Source organism: Carassius auratus, chromosome 10 (assembly GCF_003368295.1).
Source record: "Carassius auratus strain Wakin chromosome 10, ASM336829v1, whole genome shotgun sequence".
Lineage (NCBI taxonomy): Eukaryota > Metazoa > Chordata > Actinopteri > Cypriniformes > Cyprinidae > Carassius > Carassius auratus.
The window spans coordinates 6,391,751-6,418,155 of NC_039252.1; the positions used below are offsets into that span (position 1 = coordinate 6,391,751).

At 38.1% G+C, this 26,405-nt stretch overlaps 1 protein-coding gene across 3 annotated transcripts; it reads left to right on the forward strand.

The window, feature by feature from the left end:
• Positions 1–33: 33 nt before the first annotated feature.
• LOC113109688 (ADP-ribosylation factor-like protein 15) lies at positions 34–26,067 on the forward strand. 3 transcript variants are annotated; one of them, XM_026273418.1, is made up of 6 exons: positions 34–457; positions 2,058–2,189; positions 15,763–15,907; positions 16,141–16,200; positions 20,133–20,341; positions 23,244–26,061. In XM_026273418.1, the coding sequence occupies exons 2-6, from the start codon at positions 2,178–2,180 to the stop codon at positions 23,277–23,279; spliced, it is 462 nt and encodes a 153-aa protein (XP_026129203.1). In that variant the 5' UTR covers positions 34–457; positions 2,058–2,177; the 3' UTR covers positions 23,280–26,061. The 3 variants fall into 3 exon arrangements, with proteins under 3 accessions (XP_026129203.1, XP_026129201.1, XP_026129202.1); XM_026273416.1 differs by lacking the exon at positions 2,058–2,189 and having other exon boundaries at positions 23,244–26,057; XM_026273417.1 differs by lacking the exons at positions 2,058–2,189; positions 16,141–16,200 and having other exon boundaries at positions 23,244–26,067.
• Positions 26,068–26,405: the final 338 nt, after the last annotated feature.

A 26,405-nucleotide genomic window follows, 5' to 3' on the forward strand; every position in this document is an offset into this window, starting at 1 on the left:
TCACGTGGAAGTCGTGATGCTCGAGCCTCTGTGGCTCGCGAACACACAACAAACAACAGCGTCTCTCCCCGCCCACACCACCAAACTGTAGTACATTCGCCGTACATACATCTCACCAGTCCGAATTATTACGACTTAAATACATTTATAGTAATGTATTTGAATGTATTAAAAGCCTGAATATTTTTGTTTGTTTTATACATGGACGTGTATTAGTCACATAATCGCGCGCGGGATTTACAGAGGAAGTGCAGTGCACAGCTAACACTGCTAGCCGCTTTATTCATATATTATTTTCTCATCTGAGAGGCGGGGAATCCAAAGCTGTCAAAAAAATCGAGACTTTTGGATGCATTCAATTAACGACAGCGTTTCATTTCATAGTCGCCTTATCTCAGGACTTCTGTTTTCTGAAGACAACAGCAAGAAGCTATCGAGGAATTACATGGATTATCTGGTAACTTGGAGTGTTTTTTATTTCTTTTTGAAGAAGGTCAGAATATGTAGGATCAGGTGTTTTGTTTTCATTGCTGCTTCCACAGTTTATGAACCTTGTTCGGGATTGTTTTTGAACATTTATGTTTTGATGCAGCTAATACAAATGTACTCATTAGATGGGTGAAGTCACTTACAGTTTGCTGTTTGTTTCGCTTAAAAACAAACCTAAGCCAGTAGAGATTGGTGTCCAGAAAACATAGTTCTGAGCACACTTAAAAGAAAGTCTTTCGCTATATAGTATATACCAACAATTTTGGCCACCTCTTTTATGCTTTTTAGCTTTATTTGTTCTGCCTATTTGAAAAAAAATTAAACAAATTTTCACATTAGATGTAATGTATAGTAGTTTTCCTGTAAGATAAGGTAATTTACAAAATTAATTTAATTTGCTGCACTTATTCAAAATCAGGTAACAAAACTATGCAAGTATTAAAGGAATAGTTTAAGAATGTGAATTCTGTCATTATGAACTCACCTTCATGTCCTTCAAAACCTGTACGACTTCCTTTCTTCCTCTGAACACTAAAACAGCAAACAGAATGTGCAAGCTGCTCTTTTCCATACAGTAAAAATGAATGGTATGGATGCCTGTTTTCACCACAGGATAATATATATATATATATATATATATATTGTGTCACAATCCAGACTTTGTTTCTTGCGGTTCAGAGTGAAAAAGTCAGAATTACAAGATATAAACAAAATTGTATCATATTAATTCAGAATTTTGTATTTTTTCTTAGTTCTAAATTTAACCTACATCTCATTTTTGAATTTGTATCTCACGATTCTAATTTATTGAACTGTTTTTTTTTCTGCCACAAAATTGTTATATATATATATATATGTCATTTTTATATTTTTCCTGGTAGTTTGCGAGCTTATCTCAGTCACAATTCTGGCTCTTCTTCTCAGAATTGTGAGTTTATATCATGTCAACAGCAGTGCCCTTTCACTTTCATTTTGTGGAAAAGAGCACTCTGGGCACTCTGCTAAACATCTCCTTATGAGTTTCTCTGAAGAAATAAAGTATAAGTTTCAGAAGAATTGAGGGAAAGTAAATGATGGCATAAATGTCGTTTTAGGGTGACCTATGTTTAAGTCACATATATCAGTGATGCATATATCATATGATTTCTTGACACGTTTACAGATATTTGTGTGTTCTGGTTACATTTGGAGCTTATTGTTTGTGATCATCCTTTAATGTGACCTTGTTACAGTCCATATAAAATCCACTACAATTACCTTTTATGACATTTCTTTTCATCTAGATATTATAGTGACATAAACAGCCACTTATGGTCACATAAGTGGTCACATATCAAATATTTTATGACATTTTATGTTTACTATCAGCTTATTTGGCCTTGACGTGACCTCTTTCAAAGTCCTTTCTTTGCACCATTCGTGTTATATAATTGATCGTGTTAAATATTCAGTTTCAGAGGAATGCTGCTGTATTGTTTTGTTGGTGCCGCTCCACAGTGTGACAGTTTTGAATTCTGGTGCCAGTACATTTCTCGCGCATTCAGTGCTTTGATACTTGACATATGCAGCTAGGTCACAGGGGTGTTTCCTTTGGGATGTTCCGGTCAGGATTCTCAGAATAGAACCATTTCCTCAAGAAACAGAGCCGAAAAGAGACTGGAAGTGCTGGCAGTGTGTGGATTAGGAGCATGCTTGATTATGTAAGTATTTTTATCCGGAAAAATCAGACTTCTTAAGGACGAGGATGTTTTTTCTCACTCAGGGTTTTCTTCAGTTGATACATTATAAAATCGAAGAGTCTTGTACTTCTTGAGACTTTTATTTCACTAGAATGTGGAAACTAGGTTCGACTGAAACCACATGTGCACACCGGCATATATTTGTAGTTAACAGGTTGTACACAGCTGTAAATAAACAGACTTTAATACCTTTTAATCAACAGTTTGCTTATAAAAAGGCTTTAGCATGGTCAGTGAAAGCTTTGTCATGGTCAGCTCTTAAGATTCATGCCATGCTCAGTTGGTTCCCCTCTCCTCGAAAATGGGTGGAGCTAAAATCTGTGCCTTTGTAATTGGCATGGAAACCACATCATTGTATCTACGTTACTGGTATGTTTTTCCAGAGCAGCGCTTTTCCTTCACGCTTTTTAAGTGCGGGCCATCCGTGCCCAATGGTTTTAATGTTCGCTTTGAGTTCTAACTGTTCAGGTTTGAGTTCATTCTTCTGTGTGTCCCCACGGTTTTCCATTATTAAAGGACACAGTGGATCCAGTGCAGAATCTTAGCTCGGTTTAATTATGGATCTGGCCTCATTTGGACCAGGCTCTGTTGATTTAGGAATGAATGGGAACAACAATGGTCCTATTGTACTGTGTTCTGTTCCCTGACTCTGTATGGTTAATTTGTGAGATGAATCATAATGTATTCAAGGATTTGTCCATTAGCCGTTTTTTGGTGACCCTCTCATTAAATCAAGCTGGATCGCATACAGCTGCTGTATTATTTTGATCCTTTTTAAATGTTATTCATTTTACGGACAGCCGAGCTAATTTACAGCCAACCGGAAGCTTTATTTAATGGTTAACTGAGGGACTGAGTATGTCAGGTTGCTAGTTTTTGAGCAGTTAAGCACGTTTTATTTTTTTTATTTAGTGTTTGGAAGGCAGTGTTTTGGAGACAGGACATGCAGTTGACGGGGTGGAGGTGTTATTTTAGAAGTAGGTAGTTTTTTTATTATTATTCTCATACCTGCCTTTTTTTAGATTACCTTTGCCATCATCTGGTGCTAACTCAAAGTTAATCTTTAAATGCATGAATAATTTAATAAAGTAATCTTCAGGAGAAAAAATACTGTACATTACAATGTTGTGACACCTACATTTTCAAGCATTTGAATTGATTGGTTATAATTTTTAGTGTTTTATTTATTCATTTATTTTTATTTATTTTATTCTAAATATATATTTAGCAGCGATACATTAAACTGCTTAATAATGACAGTACATTGTTACAAAAAATTTACTATTTAAAAAATATAGAAAAATATTAAACAGCACAAATGTTTTACAAACATTGATAATAACATAGGTCCTAAATATTTATTGAGCAGTAAATCAGCATATTATAATGATTTCTGGAGGATCATGTGGCACTGAAGACTGGGGTAATGATGCAGAAAATTCAACTTTGATCCCAGGAAAAAATTATGTTTTTAATCAATTATACAACATTTTAAATTGTAATAATATTTCACAATATCACTATCTTAATAATAAATGCAGCTATGCTTTGCATATGACTGAAAAATCATAAAAAAGTTTTACCGATCGCAAACTTTTGAGCTATCACATTTTTTTCTTCTTCTAAATAATCATTAGTTGCAGCCCTAATCTCTACCATGCTTTTCCATCACCACTCAGCCCTCTTTAAGAGTATGTGAAATCTCTTTATCCTAAACAGTAAAGCATCTTCTGGTTTTACTTAATGGACTTTTAAGGACTATTATCATAGCTTGTGGACATGGAAATTGTGTGTGAAACTGGATCAATGGCAGTGGATTTTATGTTGATGGTTAGTGCTGTTCAAGTGCATTTTTTGACAGAAGTCAATGACGGTTCTTTTGGACTATTCTAGTGTGTTAAAGCCATTAAGCTTAAAAAAAGTCACAATTATTATGTTTTTATGTTTCATTGTAAGTTGACGGTTGTATTTTTATGTGAAAAATCATATTGGCTCATGGAAAATATGTGTCCGGGAACATTGTGTTTGAATTGTTTGTTTAACTTTTACCCTGGTGAGCATTAAAGCCTTGGTTTGAGTTTAACTGCCAAAAGAAACAGCGGTAGATGTGAGCTCGGCTGACTTTGAGCAAGAGAGAAAGTCGAGCAATGCAATGAGGAAGTCAGTGACTAAAGGTAAACATATGTGTAAGGATACATTGTTTACATTGTTTATGCTTTGATCTAACGTAAACAACGTATCCAAGTGCATACGCATCAACATTGCATACGTTGTTTACAAATGTGATACTCTCCAAAATGCTGCTATAGAGTGATGCACATTGTTGAATAAAGTCATTATTTTTTGCTCACAAAACGTAGGCCTGTACTCGTAGCTTCGTAAAATTACGGTTGAACTACTGATGTCACATGGATTATTTTAACAATCTCCTTACTACATTTTTGTGCCTTGATCGTGTAAGGATCCTTACTGTCTATGGGGGGTCAGAGAGCTCTTGGAATTCATCAAAAATATCTTAATTTGTGTTCTGATGATGAATGAAGGTCTTACAGGCTTGGAACGAAATGGGGGGGGGGGGGGGATTCATGAAATAATTTTAATTTCTGGGTGAACTATCCCTTTAACTAGCAGGGCTGATTTGAAGATTTGAAGTATCTTCTATTGTGATCTCAGACTTACACTGAACTTGTTTCCCTGTGGTGTGGACTAAATTATGCACTGATGCAATTAAACAATAATCTCTGCATCCATCTCTTGATTGCTCAATACTATCTGAGACCATCTTAGCGTTGCACTCATTAGCAGCGGCAGTGCTTACGACTGAACTCCAAATCTATAACACCGGAGGCCATTTTCTGCTCTTCCTAAACGCTTTATAATTAGCTCAAGCATATTAGATTTCTAAAACTCTCAGGCAATCCAAAATTAGAGTGGCCCTCTCCCTGGCGTATTTTCAAACTAACACAGCTTGGATAAAATTGAGAGGTTTGACACAGAAGCTCCTCTGTTTATACTCTCGGGTGGTGAAGTCTGGGCTCGTCCTGCTCAATTATCTGCCTGGTGGTTTTTGCTCACAGTATGTCATTGGGGCTGTGGAGCAAAACAGATCTCATCTTCTCCAGGCATCTTTGGATTTCCTAGCTGGGGTTGGAAACTTCATGACGTGCTCTATCATGTTACATATATAGGGTCCTTCTCTAAGGGTTGAGTTCCTCTCGGGTCTTCTTGCAGGAGACACCCCTCATTGGTCTTTCTGTAGATGTCAGGAGTCTGGAAACTCCATCTCTGCTCTACATACATAAGTCAAACCTATAGTCAGGAGCAAGCAATAGTGTCAAAAAAGAGCTAATAATTTATTAAGAGTTTTGTCATTATGTTTTGTCAGGAGGTGACCTGAAAAGATCTGACCTCATATCTCCCACTGATAAAGTCAACATGAAGAACATCTCTCTGCTTCGTCAGGACTTGTTTAATTATTTATCTTCGCTCTTTTAATTTTCTTTATTTTAATGATTTAATATTATTAGTTTAAAGTGTTGCTGGTATATGGTATTGATGGGATCAAAAAGTGCATTTCTGAACTTTCACCAGTGATGATACATATTTAGCCAAAGTCACCAGATTTAACTAATAGAATAATAATAATAATGAACTTTATAATAAATAATTAAGTGCTGCCAGCTTTCTAAAGTCATTTTACACCCCTGTAACTTGGCTCCAAATTTCAGGTAAAAATTCTAATTTTGACCCCCTCTACAATACAATGGATTACTGATTAAATATACATCTGTGAAATGTAATATTTTGGCTTTCTACATAAAAAAATAAAATTAAAAAAATGAGATGTGGAAGTTTCCGAAATTTGGTTCATTTGAAATGGAATGATCTAAATGTGATTATCTGCTAAAAGTGAATTTGGCAACTTTTACGTAGCCATAAAACAAACTGACATGGGCTGAAAGAGGTCTTTAGGTTTGTGTAATGTGGGTCATTTGTGCCCTGTGTGATCTAGTTTCAGTGCTAATGGTGTGTTAAATAGTCGGTTTATCAGGCTGATCTCTTAATGGATGCTATGTGGTTACTAGTAACAGTGACTCTCATGTTTATTAAGCAGGCTCAAGTCCTGTTTGATTCAGAGGCCTTGATTAGATTCACTGCTTGAGTGAAAAAAGTAGAGCATTCAGTTGGACCTCAGAAGCCCACAGGGGATGCACCTCTTCTTCTGTAGCTCACCCACACCTTGTTCACTGATCCTCTGATGCATATTGCACATAAAAATAATCAGTGCTGGCTAAAACCTACAGTTCCAGTCTGATTGACTAGCTTCATGCAGCATTTAGGATCAAGGGCAAGTATTTGTTTTGAATTAGTCTTGCTTACAACATACAGAGTAATCACAGTGGCATTTCCATTCTTTTACCATTCATGAGCAGTTTTGTGTCTAGTTCTTTCTGACCTGGGCTAGAAAAAATAAGAGCTTGAAGGTTCAAACCCAACACATTATCATCACTGTGCCCTTGACCAAGACACTTGCCCCAGGTTGCTCCGAGGTGAAAAAGGTGAAATAATTGACAATTTGCAGAGATGTTGCTAAGATTGTAAGACTGCAATAAGCAACCTTGTAGGGAACCAACCCTTATGCTAGAGTTATCTTTGTTTACCAGTGGTTTAAGGTGTGAAACCAGTTAGGCAGTATTTTAAGTGTCACTTTTGCACACTTGATGACCTTAGCTCATAGTCTAGGTTAAAGCGGTTTGTATCCAAAAGCATGCATGCAACCCAAAATATGCAGTCATGGTTAATCAGGTCAGTTTTCCAACCCAAACATCAGACTGGGCCAGAAATGTGATCTAAGTTACTGTGACTGTGAAAAGATTGTTGGTGCCAAACAAGGTCGTTTGAGTGTCTCAGAAAATGCCAATGCTCTCAGTTTTTCACAAAATCCATTTTTTTTAAATATATATTCAGGGAACATATAATACGCCCATATTAATATACACATTGTTGTAGTAGAGACCAGCTCATTTAAGGGTCAGGAGTGAGACTAGAAGAGAAGAGCACTATTCAGGAGTCCACATGCTATCAAATCTAAGCAAATAAAAAAAAATATGGTTATGGTCTTGGTATTCAATTCTGAGTCCAAGACCATATTTTTATGCCCTTTGTCTTGGTCTTCAAGTCTCAAGTCTGACAAGACCATGAAGCTATATTCTTGGTCCTTGAGTCTGTTACCAAGGTCTTGATCTTATCTGACTTGAGAACCAAGACCATAAATATATGGTCTTGAACCCACACTAAAAAATGTGTGGTCTTGGCCTTGTTGGGCTCTGACAAGACCACAAATTCTCCATCTGAAGTCCATGTATTCATGGTCCATGTATAGTCCAAAAGGACCAAGACCCTTGGCATGGACTCAAGGGCCAAGATAATATTTGGTCTTAGACTCAGGAGCAATATTGGTTTTGACTTGGACTGAACCCTAAGCCCTGTATTTTTGGGCTGGATTTGGGGTCACCTGTCTTTGATCAGATGTATTTAATGTGAGGGTTTCATTAACATGCATTATGGTGTTCAATTAAACAGCATGCCAAAGTAAACCAACTAATCAGTTATTGGATGACTAGTTGACCATCATGATTTATTCCTACAGAGAATAGAGTAAGAAATCATCCAGCAATATTTTTGGTGTTTTCAGTTCTAGACTAGTCATGATTTTAAAACTAGTCTCCTTGCACTTCATTCTGTATGGTACAATGAGAGGGTGGACGACATCTCTGGCAGACGGCGGCCCACACTGGAGACTGGCTGGTGTTGGAATGGAGACGCTATCCATGTATTCTGTGTGCTTCACATCCGTGCTTTGATAAGCCAGGATGTGGCAGTCAGGTCGCAGAGTTCCTCTCGAGCGGGGAATATCCCACACTCCAGTATAGCTAGTGGGACTCAGGAGCTGATGGGAATTGGAAGCCTCATCAGACCAAACAGGATACCACTCCAAATACAGCCCATCAAAGGTGGCAACTGGATGTAAATCATCACAGAATAAGAAAACAAACAGAACTTCCTGTATGAGCTCCCAGTGCACTGGGTTTGAAGGCTGCCCTGGCCATTCCAGATTCTGGGACCATAACTCAAGCCATCTCTCACTGGCCAGTCGCTCGCTATTCAGAAAGTCTAAATAAAATCTCCATTCACCAGTTATTTAGGGAACGGCTAGACCTTGTGGATGATGTGATTGTTTGATGGTTCCTAAGGGCCAAGAATAGTGTTGTTATCTGAAGTGTTCTAGCTGATGCTTGGAGATTGGAGCCTGATATTCAACATGTTTGAATGCTGAAGGAGGGGTGGAACAGTTGAGATTTATAGCCTAATGGCATCAGTGCAGGAGGAGCGGGGGGAGCTCTAGCTTAGCTGGGTATTGTTGGGCCCCTTCCTTTTATCCTGATGCAGTTTTAATACTGTGCAAATCCCCATGCGCTCTATTGATGCAGAACTCCACTATATGGAAGATAGTCACAGTGTATCCAATCACCACAATGAATTAGCATGAGAGTTCTCAGTTTACTGTTGAGCCAGTTTTAAATCCTTACTTAAAGTTGAGAAAAGCAAAAATGAAGGGTATATTTAAAGCAGAAATCTGAAAATGATAATTTTTTTACTTTTATTTACTTTTCTATAATTTGTTCTGTAAAGCTGTTTAAATATTTTTATAGTCATTTTAAGTTTTGTGTTACAATGAAGTTGTGTATGTACTATGTTGAAAATTTTCACCCAAGAATCTTGAAAAAATAATGTTTTAAACTAGGACTGCACAAATAATCGAATGTGATCTCATGCACATGCGTATATTTTAGTAAAGCATGGCTCTGTGATCAAATATGCTGTGCAGAAGAAAGGTGTTGCACATTGTTCCGGGGTCATGTCTACAAGGAATACCACTGTGGCTGGAAACTAACAATAAAGCTGTAGTTCACTGACTAGCTACTCAAAACTGCTGTAATAATTACAGTAATAATAATTTAATTGCGTGATTATGAAATTGATGAAATGGTTCTGCGATTATGAAAGTAGTTTGCGTAGCATGTCAGTGAACTATGGCTCTGGGTAGTAATGGCTTGAGATTTGCTTCTGTTTACAGAACCGTTCTCCACTGAAAGATAATCATGACAATTGCAGCTTTTGCCTAATCGCGATTGCAATTTAATTTCGAAGAATCGTGCAGCACTATTTTAAGCAAACATATTATGCAATACAACTGTTTTCAGCACTGATAATATGATACATTTTTCTTGAGCAGCAAATTAGAATATTATAATGATTTCTAAAAGATAGTGTGACACTGAAGACTAGAGTAATGATATTGAAAATTCAGCTTTGATCGCAGGAATAAATTACATTTTAGAATATATTCAAATGAAAAACAATTATTTTAAATTACAATATTTCACAATATTGCCGTTTTTACTGTATTTTTGATTAAATAATTGCAGCCTTAATGAGCATAAAAGACTACAAAAACATAAAATCTTTCAACTCCGAACTTTGCATGTATCTTTGCATAATTGACCTTAACTTGAACCCAGAATATTCCTTTAACTGGATGATGGGTGAAAATATTGTTAGGTTAAAGGGAATCAGCTTTTCCACAGCGAATCTCAACTTATTTTTATTTTTTATCCCTTTAATCTTTTTTGAGAATTAAACATTTGCCAAGCAAGTCATCAGCTTGAAGTTGCTTGTGTCTTTCAGACCTTGCATCTATGATATGATTTTTCCACTTTCCCTTACCTCTATCCTAGAACAAACAGGTGCCATTTGCTTTTATCATGCGCCAGCATGTCTCTGGTGCGTTTCAGGCATGGGACTACCTCTTCCTCCCAGTCCTCTGATTGTGGCATCAATCACAGTTTAGACCCTTCCTGTTTCCTGTTGTTGGCCTTTCCAGCTGGCATTGGGCCCAGCCTGTATTTACATGGAAGCACTATCATAACAGCAATGTAGAGTAAAGTGGGCGTCATTGCCATGGGTGGCCATTGCCACTGGGACCTTGTGGAGCTTGCAAAAACAGCCACAGTCCATTGTGACTGGACCTCCAGAATTAGTCGGCGTTTTGGCTTTTGGATATATCCCTTTGTACTGTTGTGGAAGCGTATGATAGTTATTATCAGTGATGTATCAGGATACATTAGGATTACCTGTGTAAAGATTGGTCTATTGATGTTGTTATGATGGTGTAATTTGCTCTATGCATGATTAACTGGGAGAAGTGGGTGTGTTTATACTCTTGTGATAGTCCTCTTGATACTCGCATGCCATTGAACAATAGTTCAACTTCCACTTTTGGTCTTAATTTGTTGGTTAGTGGCATGACAATTCAAAATACTTTTTAATTTAAATGCAGTGGCTCACCTTTTCTTTGAATGAATGTGTTTAAAATAACATAGAATTACATTTTCTGAATTTATGTTATTGGTATTATTGTGACCAGGGCTTGACATTAACACCCGCCAACTCGCCAAATGCGGGTGGATTTTGCTCATGGCGAGTAACACAGTGACTCACACAGTGGCTAGCCACTTTGGCGGGTTGAATAATTGTAGTGTTTTTAAAAGGCATCTGAAATAAGCCATATTGCAGTGTTACACTACGACACTACAACTCCCATGAGTATTACATGCACACAGTGTTGCCTTGCGCTTGTGTGCTAGTGACAGAAACGAAGAGACAGCTATCCATTTCTTGTCAACCCACCCTCTACATTGCGATTAAATCACTCGCATATGCGACTAAATCTTAATTCTGGTGACTAAATGATGTCTAATATTAGTCAATGGCTAATAAATTCTCAGATTTTACTCACCAGTGTGTGAGTTTGAGGCTAAGTATAAGTTTAGCACAGATATATTTTCACTTGCAAACACTCGCTCAAACGGCAATCCCAATTTTATATATATATGTATATATATATATTTTAATTTTTATATTTTATCTTTTTTTTAATCTTCTACATTAGGGGTGTAACGGTATGTGTATTCGTACCGGACCGTTTCGGTACAGGGTTTTCGGTACGGTGCACGTGTGTACCGAATGCAATATTTTGTGTGCAGAACATATACATTTTCGTGTTTCCAAACGAACATATTAAGTGGCGGAAGTCTCTAAGCGGATTCTAAGGCCGGTGACACACTGGCTGCGTGGCGTGAGCGTGGCGTTTCTGCTGCGTGTTAGTTGCGTGATGACTTCTTCGCGTTTTCTGTGTCTTTACACACCAGAATCTTGCCTGACGTGGCGCTGGTGCGCTGCTGCTGCTATAGGTGACATAGAGGGAGACCGCCGACAGACCAGGATCTTGTCTTCACGACAACAATATCTATACTTCATGTTGAGCATAAATATAAAGCCTACTGATAAAGGACACCGTCAACAGTATTGACGGCAAAATAGACTATGTTTGACAGGTGCAATATGCCAGTGTGTCACCGCCTATGTTTTCAAAAGGCATCACGCGAGTGTGAACATCACTACAACTAGGAAAAAAACGATTGTAAATCAACCGCAGCTCCTGTCTGCATTTAAACAGACCTTTGCTCTTAATTCCGATATATATGTTAAATATGAGCAGGCCTACAAGCTGGGATTGGTAATGCTGCACTGTAATCATAGTTATTTATTTATATTTTTCATTATATTTTATTATATGATGTTGGTTTGAGACTGAGAGTATTTTATTTAGTGGAGAACTTTGCAGCAGTATTTTATTTCTTATTCTTTTTTTATTTTATATATATTTTATTAAAAAGTATATATAAAAAAGTGTAAACAAATTGTTAAAAAAAAGGTTTGCAGTAATAAACAACCTGCAGTTTAATGTTTGCATTTCTTTCCCTTTCTGTACCGAAAATGAACCGTACATGACTTTAAAACCGAGGTACGTACCGAAACGTGATTTTTGCGTACCGTTACACCCCTATTCTACATCCATGCACCACTTTTATTATACAATTTCTCAAATCGTTTAATTTACTCTATACTCTTTACTTTTCGAACAATCGTCTGTAAGCTCACATTCAGATCTGCCTCCATCCAATTATGAAGAGAAACCAGTTTGTGACTTGTGTAAGAATCTTTTTGAGTGTAAAGCATATTTTAATAGAATGTCCAATAAAAAAACATACCAAATGACATTTTTTTTATTGTCTCTCTGGGAAGAATTTTGGAATTGTATCATTAAATTAAATGTAAAAGTTCTATATGATTATTTTTCAGTACTATTGTTGTTACTAAAGAAGGTGTTATATTATTGAAATCCTACTGCATTAGTTTAGAAACCCAGATCACCAATTACAGGTCTGACCTGTTTTACTCTCAAAATGCATTACTGTCCCCTAAGATGATGCTCTGCATGATAGAGCACTTGTGCAGTCATAGGAAGATTACTTCTTGATTGAATACTTTGCATGTTTATCTTTTTTTTACAGTATCAAAAGATTGTAGAAAGTCAGTTTGAACTAGACAGGAACATTGTTAGTGCTGCCACCTTCTGTCTGTTGAAGTGCTTCTTCTAGCATTTACTCGCTGAGGAAGTTTTGAGATAGTGTTTTCATGGACCCCTGCAGGCTGTATTTAGTTTTTGTCTCTTTTGAGAGAAAGTGGGGCAGATGGTGTACTCGGGTGACAAATAATGGCTAGCATAAAAGGAATACTGTAGTTTGCCTTAAACTATGGCTTCAGAAAACTGATACACGTGCCTAGTTCATTCTGCTAAAAGAGAGCAGAGTAAATATTTTTAAATGAACTATTGCTGAATGTAAAAGTACCTCCCCCCCCTACCCCCCATTACTTTTTTTTTTAAATAACCACACCCAATTACCACATTAAACTGACATATTAGCCATTGACTTTGGGCTAGAAAGCAGTGCCCAAAACACACTAGCATTGTGTTGGGTATTCTATTTAATAAAGAAATAATACACACTTTTCCTTCAAAACGTGAAAGTCTAGATTTATTATTTTCCCTGTTTGCCTGGAGTGGGTTTATGTCACTCGAGAAGTATTTCCGAGAATAGCAGGATATTCACTGGGAAAAACAATGTGGGGCGAGACTTGATTTTACCCATTGGGAATTTATTGAATTGTGAATAGTGGTCTCACCTCAGTTTGAAGGTGGAGAGAGCGCTGGTAATGTTGCTTTTCAAAAACTAAATTATAGTCTAAAAGTGTTGCTCATGGCACTTAGTCCACATACATCTCATTTAATGTCTTAAAAGAGGTTTCCAAAACCAATGGCCGCTGGTACAAAAGTCATAATATTTCTAAGCTATTTGGATTGCTTGCAAAAGCATTTAACCAGTATGAAGGGATACTTACTTTTGAATGACCATCAGTGGAGGCAGATGCCTGCTGATCACAGGATGTTGTAGCATTTATGAGCAGGCAAAAACTTTCTCATTTTATTTGATTGGTGTAAAGCTCTGTGTGTCCACTAAAGGGCAGCATTTGCTAACCGCACACAGAAACTCAGTCTGTATTCAATTTAGAGTAAAACACGCCCTTCCCCCCCCCACCCCAACCCACAGTTTCCTCGCAGTCACATGTTCGGGCTTTATGATGTTTGAATGAAGGAACTAATTTATAGACTGTCATGATTTCTCACCGTATTGGTTACGGTTTACCCTCTTCTATACATTCCAGTGTTTGCCTGGCTCATGTGTCACATGAGAACTCACAGATATTCCCACCATTAGTGATGATGAAGGAATGCCCTATTCCAGTGGCACATAATCTCTTTAAAAGACTTGTCTGTCTAGCTCGATTTCACACATTGTGTCTTTTAATCAGTCAGAGCACAATTCATAGCGTAGTAGACATATGGATTTTATTCAGAAAGAATTGTCAGTGGTATAGAGTGCAACTGTTGGGTTAGAAGTAAAAATCCCATTCATTTTCTTTATATGAAAATTAGTTAACAGATAGACCTTATGTGAATAATGTGGTTGTTAATCAGTGGTGTATTCTTTTGTTGAAGCCAGTAGCTTGCATTATTTAAAAATCTATATTTTTAAATGGTCTAACAGTGGGAATACTGGTCAGAAACTACATTACCCATGATTCTTCAAAAAACTTCATTTCTTCATTAAAGCAGCAAAGTTCACAGTCTTGTACCTGTGCCTTTTTGTTAGATTTTCAAATACTTTTTTGCTTCAAATCAAAGTTTTTAATGTTGTGATTCTCCTCGTGGCTGGTTTGATTCGTGACTCATAACTCTTTAACATCTTAAAACCCTATGCGAAAGATGCCTCCAGTACCAAGGCCACTGAAAAAGTGGGCAGCCATTGTTGCACTCTGTTTCCAACTTTTTGAGTATGGATGCAAAAAAAAAAATAATAATTATTATTGCCAATTGACTGAAGTGTATTTTCTTAAATGCAACAGTCAAATGGATTTAATTGAAAACTCTAGTTGTTCACCTAGACAGAAATGTAAGACATTGTAGCCAAAAAAGTAGGCTATTCTTCCACACAATGCTAGAATGCATTCCATGAAAAAGTTAAGTGAAAAAATGTAAATGTTTGAAAAGGAACAGCAAAAAAATCAACACTATTGTTAGTGTGCTATGTATTTCTATGCTCATTAGATTCTCATTTCATTGGCTTAACAACATTTTTTTTTTTTTGGCTTATGAAGAGGTCCAAGTCAATCACTTTGGAGGGTCTATCTGGGTCAGGATGCTATGTAGGCAATATAAAGTTTGTGCAGCAGAGGTTATTATAAGCCTCTGTTTAGAGATACAGCTATACACAGCCAACCAGATAAAGACCTTCAGATGTGAAATGAACTTTGTTACTCAACAAAAAAAAAGGGAAGAATATAATACAAAATATCGGTTTGTTTTGACTCGAAAGGGGCCTGACCGTATTACCCATCCCATTGTAACAAAACAAAATGCTTTCTCCTCGCACCAAATGCATGTCAAACATGCTTTGATCTTCCTTGCGTAGAGCGTATAGTAGGAAGCGTTTGATCTGATGTGATGTGATTGGTTTAAGCAGTATTACGGGCTTTCTTTATGTGTGTGAGTGTGTTTTGGTGGTTAGTTCTACTCGCTCTGTCGAAATTTATTGGGTAATTTTTTATTTGCTTTATCACTCAATGTCATGACGTCAACCAAAGGGCCCTGACAGCGGCTTACAGAGAACAGGGCTGTTTTCTGGCGGAAATATATAGGGGTGCTTACTTATCCCAGAACACTGTGGTGACTTTGGGCCCATATGATTTCAATGGAGGCACTGTGTGGTAGACTTTGTTTTTTTCTTTCGCAGTAACTTTTCCTCAACCAGATGGTGTCAACAGATGTCAGATGTCTTTGAGATGTGTTTCTGTTCCTAGAGTGACACACGCATACACCCACAGCCTTTCTCGTGGAGAGAAAAAAAAAAACGCATAAACACAAACATGAGTGGGACGTTTGTATCTAAATTGTTGTAACTTTTCTTACTTTCCTTCCTCCCCTTTCCCTTCTTTGCCCCGTCTTCAGTGCTTCAGGACGTTGTGCTGTAAAGGACCTCCCCCTCCCAGACCAGAATATGACGTGGTTTGTATCGGCCTGACGGGTTCTGGGAAGACCAGCCTGCTCTCCAGACTTTGCAGTGAGGCAACAGACAACATCGTCCCTACCACAGGTCAGCCCACCATCATAGAGCAATACCAGACCCGTCCTGCAAACACAAACACAGATCTTTGCACTTCCTCTTAGCCTTCAGATACGCTTTCCCTTGTATTGAGATTTTGCCTTGTGATTGTCTTTTAAAGTGATTAAATCTCAGTCAGTGTAGCAGTGAAGGTGTTTTAATGACTTCCTTTTATGAAATCCTCATGCCTGCGGTTGTTAATCTTGTTCAACTTTCATTTGCAGGTTTTAGCATTAAAGCTGTCCCGTTCCAGAATGCCATTTTAAATGTCAAGGAGCTCGGAGGTAAATGCTCTCTGTTGTTCATGAGAATACTGCTTTTATTTTTTTTATTTATGGGTCATTGACAAATAACCATCCAAATAACCAAATGTAATTTATTCCCTTGATGCAAAGCTGAATTTTCAACATCGATACTCCAATCTTCACTGTCACATGATCCTTACCTACTCCGAACTTTTAAATAGTAGTGTAAGAAGTGCATTCAAGTCATTGTAGAGTAAATTATTCAGTTCAGAAAAAAATGTGCATTATGTAATTGACCCATTAGAGAATATCTGCGGACGCATCTGTAACAACATTTTAAGCTGTTATTTCACCATTATTTCACATGTGATCTTTTGAAAAGTAAACTTTCGCAACACATCATCTGACATATCATGACGAATATGAATGTAATTTGACACAGATGTTACATGAGGGCTCGACCAGAAAGGACACAAACTCATTTCTTTGACGACTAATAGTTTTCTCTTCAAGGTAAATTGAACCCCAGGAAGCGCAAGTGCTTGGATGCGGCACGCAAAGGAAATGTTTCAGATGTCACTCGCTCAATGAACCCAGAGCCATCTTGGCCCGAGTTTCCTTTTTCGTATGAGTGATGGGCTGAGGCTTTGAATCTGTCTTGAAAATGAGTGAGTGATGACAAGAATAAGAGGGTGTTGAGGATGCAGGGAACCCGAGGGGAAGGGAGGGCTAGATAGGTGAGGAGAAAAAAACAGCTGGAACTGATATTAAAGAGGCTATGTGTATTGACGCCTGTTATAGAAAAGCAGATGTCAGCTTTTTTTGAAGGAATTGGTTCTACAAAAATGTAAATCCTGAAAGTTTGGATGTTGTTCCGAACTTCCGTCAAAAAAACAAAAGTACTTCTGTCAAACAAAAAACCCTTTCTCTTTCTTGCATCCGACTGCTAGTGCGCATTCATGTTTGAGAGCAGTGCCCACTTCTCAAAATGTAATCACAACTATAAATTTTGACCTGTTCCTGACGCAAGTCTTGGAGCACAGTTATGGTTCTATGCCATTTTTCCTTCTTTTTGGAGCTGAAAGTTTTGAGGTCCCGTTAAGGATGTAGCAGTATATTGTGTCATAATATATCACAAGTGACCATACAATAATACATTTTGGGAGAGTGTTATTTCAGATATTATTTCACATATAATCAATGATCAGTACACTTACAAAGAGCTTATCAAATATGGTAAACCCGGACGCTCACACATTTTATGAATGATTATTTACAATTTCATTATAACATACAGTTATTAATTAAAAAACAACAATAATATTTAAACCTTTTTAAATATATGTATTCATGGACAGAATGTCTTTCACATAATTCTGTATTTCTAACCCTAACCCTAAGTGGGAAAATGTCTTTCTGGATAATGAACAACGGTTTTTGTTAACAATTTTTTTTTATATGTGTTTTGAATATGAAGTAATAGTTTATACATTTTGGCTTTTTTTGAAGAATCGTCAGAGTGTCATGTTGTGAAATATAGTTTTGTGTATCATGACACAGGTGTATTGTTCTACCCTTTATCCCCATTAATTTTAACTGCATGGAAAAGAGAGATCAGCACATTCTTCCAAACTTCTCTTTTTGTGTTCCTCAGAAGAAAGTAAATGAGGACAAATGTTCATTTTTGGGTGAACTAATCCTTTAAAAGTGAATTCTTATCGGTGAGAAAAAGCCCCACAATGGGAGATCGCCTTGAAATTGATGAACCTCTGAATTCTCCTTGAAAACCGGTATAATTACGTCCTGTTTTCCTTTTAAGCACTTTGGAAACCTTTCCTCCCGACCTCCAACGAGTTCAGCTCAATGTCAGGGGCCTGCGGAGCGCGACCTCTTTTCCCCCAAAAATATCAGTGTAGGGTTACGGCTGGGACATTAACCTTGAATCTGATGCGGAAGGCTCATGTCACACTTTATTGATGGAGGTTGTATGCCGGCTTGGCACGCTGGCTCTCCCGCCGTTTACCGTTCTCGCGTGTTATTGCTTGGTCTGCCCGTCTGGCCCGTGTTTTGGGTCTGCGTGAGTGATGTCAGGAAGCCGGGAGACGTTCAAAGCGCCGCGCTGTCTCCGTGCATTTCCCATCAGTGTCACGATGACACCCTGTGCGACCTGCCAGGCTGACAGACACACCAGAGAAGGGAGCCCCACATGCTCACATTTACCATCTCGCAGCGACCATCTGAAAGCACTTAGCAGACTCTCTCTCTTTGTGTCTCTGGACCACGGCCATGATGTAATGATTTCTGCGAAAATGTGCTTTAGTTGCATTATCACATGAGATTGTAATGCACCAGCCCGTTGCTGATAAATGCTGTTTTGTTCTGTCACATTGTTTTCGTCTTAATGCACATGTTTATGCATTTGAAATGAAAGTAAACTGCTGCTTTTCAAAGCCCAAGACCTCCCAGCGTTTTGATTTTACTTTCACAGCCAGTAGATGGAGACTTTGAGTAAAACTATACAAAAGGCAAGCCACCAAGAAAGTGTTGATGCACATTTGAGACTGATGGGAAGTTGTGTTTTGGAAAAGCCAAGGCCATATAGGAAAGAAATATCAAGCTGAGTGATTATGCGTTAATAGGGCTTGGTAAAATGGCAACAGCAGATCAAACGCCTGTTAATTAGATGAGTCAGCCTCGGACATGGCCTGTCTGTGAGGATCCCAAATATTTATTGTGAGTCACAAATTGTCTAAACATCTGCAAAAAACATTATTATTTCCTTGGCCAGCGTGTGCTGTTGCTGTCAGGCTTGCATGTCAGCGGTTGGAAAGCTGTTGCAGAGTACCACAATGGATAATAACTAATAAGAACTGGAAGTATTGCATTGTGCATCATACACGGCGATGATATCGAATAGGTGGAGTCTGTTCCAAACGTGAACCGAGACCTCTAGAACAGTTTTAGTGCTGATAATTTGGCGAGGCGTGACTAAGAGCTCAATTTGTGGTGTGACAAAGGCTTAGAAGTTTAGAAGTGGAACCATTAAACTTGCGTCCAGTGTGTTTAGCGAGGGGAAAAAAGGATCGCACAGCTGCTTAGTGTCAAGCAAACAGCTTATACGTCTTGGCCAAACTTCAAGAGCTTTGAATAAAGCCGTCGATTACTGTCTGGCATTGATTTAAGACGCCACCTTTTCGAAAAGCATTCTGTTTATTATTTCATGCTTCGAGATGAATACAGAGAAATAAAGCTACTTTTTAGGACTCCTCGTCATAGGATATGACGCGGGTGAGGCATGCTAGTAATTAATACGACAAATTCCATTCGGGAGACTCACAAGGACCAGAGGTATAGACAAACTGGTCTCTGTTTTTTCACGGTTAGGGTACAGGCCCCGCAGTGACTCACTTTAACCAAAGCCATGCTGTGCTTGTGTGTCTTGGTGGCCACATTTTTGTACCCCCAAATTGCTGTGCACAAGAGAAACCATATGTTCACTGTAAAAGTGGGCCCATTTGAACTGTGCTGTAGACTGGCCATCAGAAAGAAACCATTTTAATATGCTCTCAGGGTCGACTTGTTGCATCGAGCGCTCTTCATTTGGACACGGCTTTTCCCACAGGCCTCCCCAAGCGAGAGTGCGAGTTGGCATGTGTTCTTGAAGTCATAAAAATACATAATGCAATATCCGCAATGATTTTTGAAAGGAGGTCTGGGTCCTCACCAAATGCATTCCAGCAATGTTCGAACTGATGCTGTGTCGAAACACGCTGTAGTCCGTTTCCCACTCAGTTGCCAGAAAGTTTCTCATTGTGCTTTTTGTTTAGAGTTTTGCCTGGTTTTTGGCGTCTGATTTATTTCGGACAGGAAAACCACCTTTTTTTTCTCGGCGAAGGGGTTAATGTGTGTATTAAATGTTATGACTTCCTCGCTGCGATCCTGATGGTGTGAATTTGTGTTTTGTGTTGCAGGAGCGGATTCAATTAAAAAGTACTGGAGCCGGTACTACCAGGGCTCTCAGGGGGTGGTGTTTGTTTTGGACAGTGCTTCGTCAGAGGAGGACCTGGAGGTGGCGCGTACGGAGCTCCACTCTGCCCTGCAGCATCCGCAGCTCTGCACGCTTCCCTTCCTCATTCTGGCAAACCAGCAGGACAAACCTGCTGCCCGCTCTGTACAAGAGGTAACCTAATACTCACTTAACACTTCCCTTCCTCACCCTGGCTAACGGCCAAAACAAACCTGCCACCCGCTCTGAACGAGCCGTAACTTTACACTGGCTTAATACTTCCCATCATCGTACTGGCCAACCACTGGGACAAGCCTGCCGCCCCCTTTGTACTAAAACCAACCTAATACTCGCTTTATACCTCCCATCATCATCATATAATGGTCATACACTCCATTCAAGAGCCATCTCATGTCATTCTAAACCTGTATGACTCACTTTCTTCCATGAAATAAAAGTCAGCAGGGCCCCAAACATGAATTACATGTATAAAAATATATATATTTAAAATATCTGTTCATGTTCATTGAATATGTTCAGCAGATGAAAGCAAGTCATACGGGTTTGGAATGATATTATGGGCGAGTAAATGATGACAGAATTAAAGAGGTTTCCTAAATCCAAAGTCCCTTTTAAAGCAAAATATTGTCTTATTAAAACAATAATTTGGCAACAATATTGGTAATTTTTTTTTTTTTTTTAGCTCAAATCCTATAAAATCCCCCCAAAAATGTATGCGTTTATGAAAACTTTACAGCGGGACCATAGCCACCATATTTAACGTTATGTTTTCTTTCTTTTTTTGTCACTTTTATGTTGTGCTCACTTTAGCAAAATTTTGGAATGCTTTCAAGGGAAAAAAAAAACGATGGAACTTTTCACGTGAGGAATGTTTTACCCTTACGTTCATTTCCTGATCCTGCTTTTTTCTCCAACAGTATTAACAGAAGAATGGTAAATGCAACCACATCTTTAGACCTTTGCTGAGATACAAAAATGTGTACCACTTTTGAGATATTTATTGTAAATGTTGAATGATTATTTCACCCCAAAATGAAAATTGCCATAGTTTATTCACCATCATGTCATTCTAAACCCATACAAAATTTGTTAATCTTTGTAACACAAATTAAGATATTTTTAAATAAAACCTGAGATAAACTTGAAACTTGAAAACATTCGTAAAGATGTCAAAAAAGGAATTGGAGAGTGATCCAAGTCTTCTGAAGAGACATGATCAGTTTATGTGATGACCAGATTTAATTTAGGCTTTTATTCACATAAACATTGATCAGCGAGCATAAATAGAAGCTCAACCACACTTTACTGGATGCACAAGAACAAAACTCATTGGTTCTTTCAGTGAGGGACAGAAATCTGTCAGATGATGAACAAATCTGATGGGTTTGGAAAGTCGTGAGGGTGAATAAATGATGCCAGATTTTTCATTTTGGGGTGAACTAACCCTTTACAGGAGTGGTTCACTTTCAGAATGAAAATTCTATCACCATTTACTCATCCCACTTGTTCCAAAAATGTTTGGATCCAAACAGTTGATGAGCACCATTGACTTCCATAGTAGGAAAGAAAATACTATGCAAGTCATTGGTGCTCATCAACTGTTTGGATCCCAACATTTTTCAAAATATCTTCTTTTGTGTTCAACAGAAGAAAGAAGCTCATACAGGTTTGGAACAAGTTGGCGGTGAGTAAATGGTGACAGAATTTTCATTCTGAAATTGAACCACTCCTTTAAATGACAACTTTAGGCAGCTCTGTCTGTTTCAGAGGATTCGATTGTTGTTTGCAAACACTGACAGGCCGCAAGACATTCTCCCACAGATCTGCAGCACCCAGCTTACCCACTTTCTCAGGCTATCCTGACAATAAGTCTTTGTATTGTTGGGAGCCCAAAACACTGGTGGTGTGGGGAAACACTACAGCTGTTGTCCCATCTCATAAGAGTGTATTCATTTTACCGATGACTCTATTTGAGATTCTTTCAAACATCGTTTCAAAAGCAAGTGGCATCGAAATTCAGATGAATTACTGGCCGCTGTTGGTAATCGCAAACATTTGGAATGTGTTGCATGTCTCTGCTGTCACATTTCTATTTTAATGGTCCCCTTGTCACTTTTATGTTTGGAGGATTGAATTACTCAGCCTGTGCGTCTTTTCCTGAAAGATTTGGTGTCTGTGTGTGTTATTTGGCTGATACCATGCGTGTTGGTTTGTGTGTCCGTGTGTGAACGTGCATGCGCGCACATCTGCTCCGAGTGGAGAAATCGGTCCACGGGCTGCAGGGTATCACCCAATGCACAGAGCGCTAATTAACTGGCTGAGAAGTGGTCCTGAGTGAGCAGTAAATATCTGCCTTTGGAGAATAACACATCCCAGTTCACTGATGAGTGTCAAAACGGGGCTTTTCAGTTGGCAGCGACACTCGCTCTCCTTGCTGGAGATAAAACTTGGGTTACACAATATGGGTTCTGACCAGCTTGTTTTCCATTAAATTGCTCTCAATCGATTTCAGACTGGATCAGATCTCCTGGACCTCCTATGGGCATTTTTTGAAAGAAGAAAAGATCCACAGTGTAGAAAACAGAAAGTGAACGGGTCAAATATTTTTTGGTCATTATAAGAGATAAAGTTGCTGCCAGCATTAAAAAAAAAAAAAATCCACTGTTATGAAAAAGTTTATGGGTGACAAATTACATCAAGCTGTTTTTCAGCTTCACCGCTATTTAAATGTACCTTTGAGGCTTTATATAAATAAACCAAAAAGTATTTTCTTATTTTTATTTTTTGGACTGTTTACTTGCCACACCGCTTCATTTGCTGATTAAGTCCACAAGTCTTCAGCCAAAAGCCTTGCTGTTAAATGTAATCTTGAAATACAATCCTCCCTCTGTACTACTTCATCTGCACATGCTATTCTGTGGAGACATTTCAGATCGTTTTTCTTTTTTGCCAGATATAAATTGCTGAATGTATCAAGTGAAGGTCTGCATCGCAATGTGGTTTGCATGGAAGTGGCCTGTGCGCCAGCATCAACCTGTTTTGTTTTATATTTCAGGGTGTGAACTGTGATGGATCATCTGTCTTGCCCTGAATGACCATTTCATAATGCTTTTGATTCCAGTAAACATTTCCGTACTTCTAAGGTTACTAAGTAATCCACCTATGTCAAGAGTTTGCAAATATTTTATTGCCAGGGAACTCCAAATATGATGACCCCCTTGCGAGGAACCCCCTTCCCAAAATATGCGTGCAGCTGTGTATTTTCCATCATGCAGATTCTTAAAAAATGGTAAACCTGATATTTTAAAGATAGCGTGTAGTTTGCAGAGGTGAATGATTGTTTTATTTCAATTTATACTTAATCCTAAATAAATTACTACTGACTGGTGACAAGACTTGCACTTATTCTTCATAAATTTGAGTCTCGATTACTTTTACTATAGTTTGTCTTTTGACATTAGCACATAAATATTTTTTATTTACAGTAGGTTACTGCTATGAGATGAGTTTGAGATGACTGAGCATAGTTTTTTGTTGGATTAGGGTTGAGCAGGAGCAAGAGGACTAACTAGTTGTCCTCCAACCAAATGGTTGATTATTGAAGTTTATCTGGATTTAAATGTTTATCTTTAATGATTTTTAGCCAGGTTGCACTAAATACGACTAGTTGACTAATCATTCATACAACCCAATGACTAATCAAATTTGAAAATATTTTCTCATATCACTAAACAGCATATATGGTTATTAGCACACAACTTGAGACTCCGTTTTGCCCAACTGTGTTTGGATTCGATCTGGTCAAGTGTAAAATTGCTGTCTTGCATACAATATGACGCAGGAGAAACTGAAAAAAAATTGAATTTCAAAAGAACCCGTTTGTGTTGACTGCTAGATTTATGACTCTGTTTTCTTTGCTCTTTATGAAGATGAGACGAAAAGCATATTTGGGACCTGTTGAGATGTTTGAGTGTGAGAATAATACAAGTGATTAAAAATGTGGCAGTAGGGACCTATTGTACCGAAACTGAATAAACCAATGCATTACTGTCTAAACAACCACATGAAAAATAATGTATAATTCTCTCCTTCTTGTGTGCCAATTAGACCAGAGGCTGTAATTAAGGTTGCTTAAGGGGACAAATGTAACTATACAAAGCATATTTTGATTAATGAGATTTGAAAGGGAACGAGGAGTTTCTGTTCTCGCAGATTTGGAAATCTGTCGTCAAACCACTGCACTGTTGACAATCTAGAGCCAAATGGATGGGAAAAAGTTGTGACAACACAAAATTGATGAAGATCTAGAAGAGAAAAGCCAGTTAGCCAGTTAGTACCATTCAGTTAGCATGTTAACAAAAGACTAGATCCAAGAAGTGATGTGAGAGACCGGCTCAGTTCAGTCAGTACAGACCTGGAATCTGTGTCCTTCGTGGTCACACAGCAATCTGGGTCCGAACAACAGACCCGTTTGTTGTATTCCTCGGGGGCTCGGAATTTGCTCAGCCGACATTGGCATGGTTTTCAGTGCTGGGTGCCAAGGCCAGTGTCTGATCAGCAGGAGAAACACCATTCTCCCTCATACCACACGCACACACACACACACACACACACTCACTCCACTGTCTGGGTGTCTGTCTGGCTTTACATCCCTTCCTCAGTCTCTCATGTTACTTGCTGTGGGAAAGATTGGTGTTGTCCATTTTTGCTCCTTTCCCCACTCTATCTTCTTTCTCATTTTGGTTATACAAAGATACTAGAGTCCAGTGAATCTTTAGACCAGTGGCTCTTGACTGGTTTCGCTTCAGGACACAGGTTGACATTGGACATGAAGTGGCAATTCAGCACAGTAGCAAAAGTAAACCGAAATGTCAAACATTGAAATGTATTCATATATTTATTCATGATAATTTATTAATATTACTAATTAATTCTTAACATTCTTGTCTTTATATTTTGTGCAGGACTCTCTCCACTTTAAGATTTCTGTTTTGCCTGGCCACATTGCAAAGAAAAAAAGTAGCCAACCGTTTAAAATGACGACTTGAAGGGTTAGTGCACAAAAATTAAAATTCTGTCATTTATTATTCACCTTCATGTTGTTCCAAACCTATAAGACCTTTATTTATTTTCATAACACAAATTAAGATATATTTCAAGGTCCAGAAAGGTAGTAAGAACATCGTTAAATTGATGATTCATGAAATTCATGAAGCTACGAGAATGCTTTTTGTGTGCAAAGAAAACAAAAATAACTTTTTTCAACAGTTTCTTCTCTTCCGTGTCAGCTTTTGTGAATGAACCACTGATGTCACATGGACTATTTTATCAATGTCCTTGCTACCTTTCTTTGCCTTGAACATTGGTTGAGTTGCTCTCAATGGAGGGTCAGAAAAGCTCTTGGATTTCATCGTAGTTTGTGTTCTGAAGACGAACAAAGGTCTTATGGGTTTGGAACAACTTGAACTATCCATTTAGAGCCTCAGCATTCTCCTATGACGAATTACTTTTTCTGCGTTTGCCAAATCAGTTAAGACTATGAGTCAGACATCATATCATGTCATCAATATTCATGAGCAAAAATTTCAATGTAACAGAATTGCTTTAGATTGAAAATTATTGTTCTAAAAAAAAGGAACATATGCATGTAGGGTGAATAGAAATAGGGTTTCTATTTCAAGCCACCTTTTAAGCTTTATATACTAAAGTAAATATACATATTTAATCCTTGTTTCATCCTATATTTTAATATTGTCTGATTTACTTACATAGTTTTGCTCATTCTTTTGGAGATTGCATAACCTGTCCATATTGACGTTTGTCTAATTTGACATAATTTGGCTTTGATCGCCAGAAAATCTGACTTAAGCAGAGCTACAATTCTAAACCAGTCTTACAATTCTAAAGAAAAGATTTTTTCAAAGCAACACTTTAATGTTGAATATTACAGGTGTGTGTGTGTGTGTGTGTGTGTGTGTGTGTGTGTGTACTTTTTAAATCCCTTCCTCATGCTAAAGAGAAAGACTCTTGTAGCTTTGATATATGGTACCCCTGGAGCTCTATGGTCCTCAAATGTAAGGGCTTGGCAGTTGAAACTCTACCCAGCAGAGTCACAGTCTCCGGTGTAATTTACTGCCCCCGTCTCCCCATTTGCTCTTTGGAAGCAGCTCCCCCTCGTGTGGTAATGGAAGGGGTCAATGTCTTACCTTAAACAGAA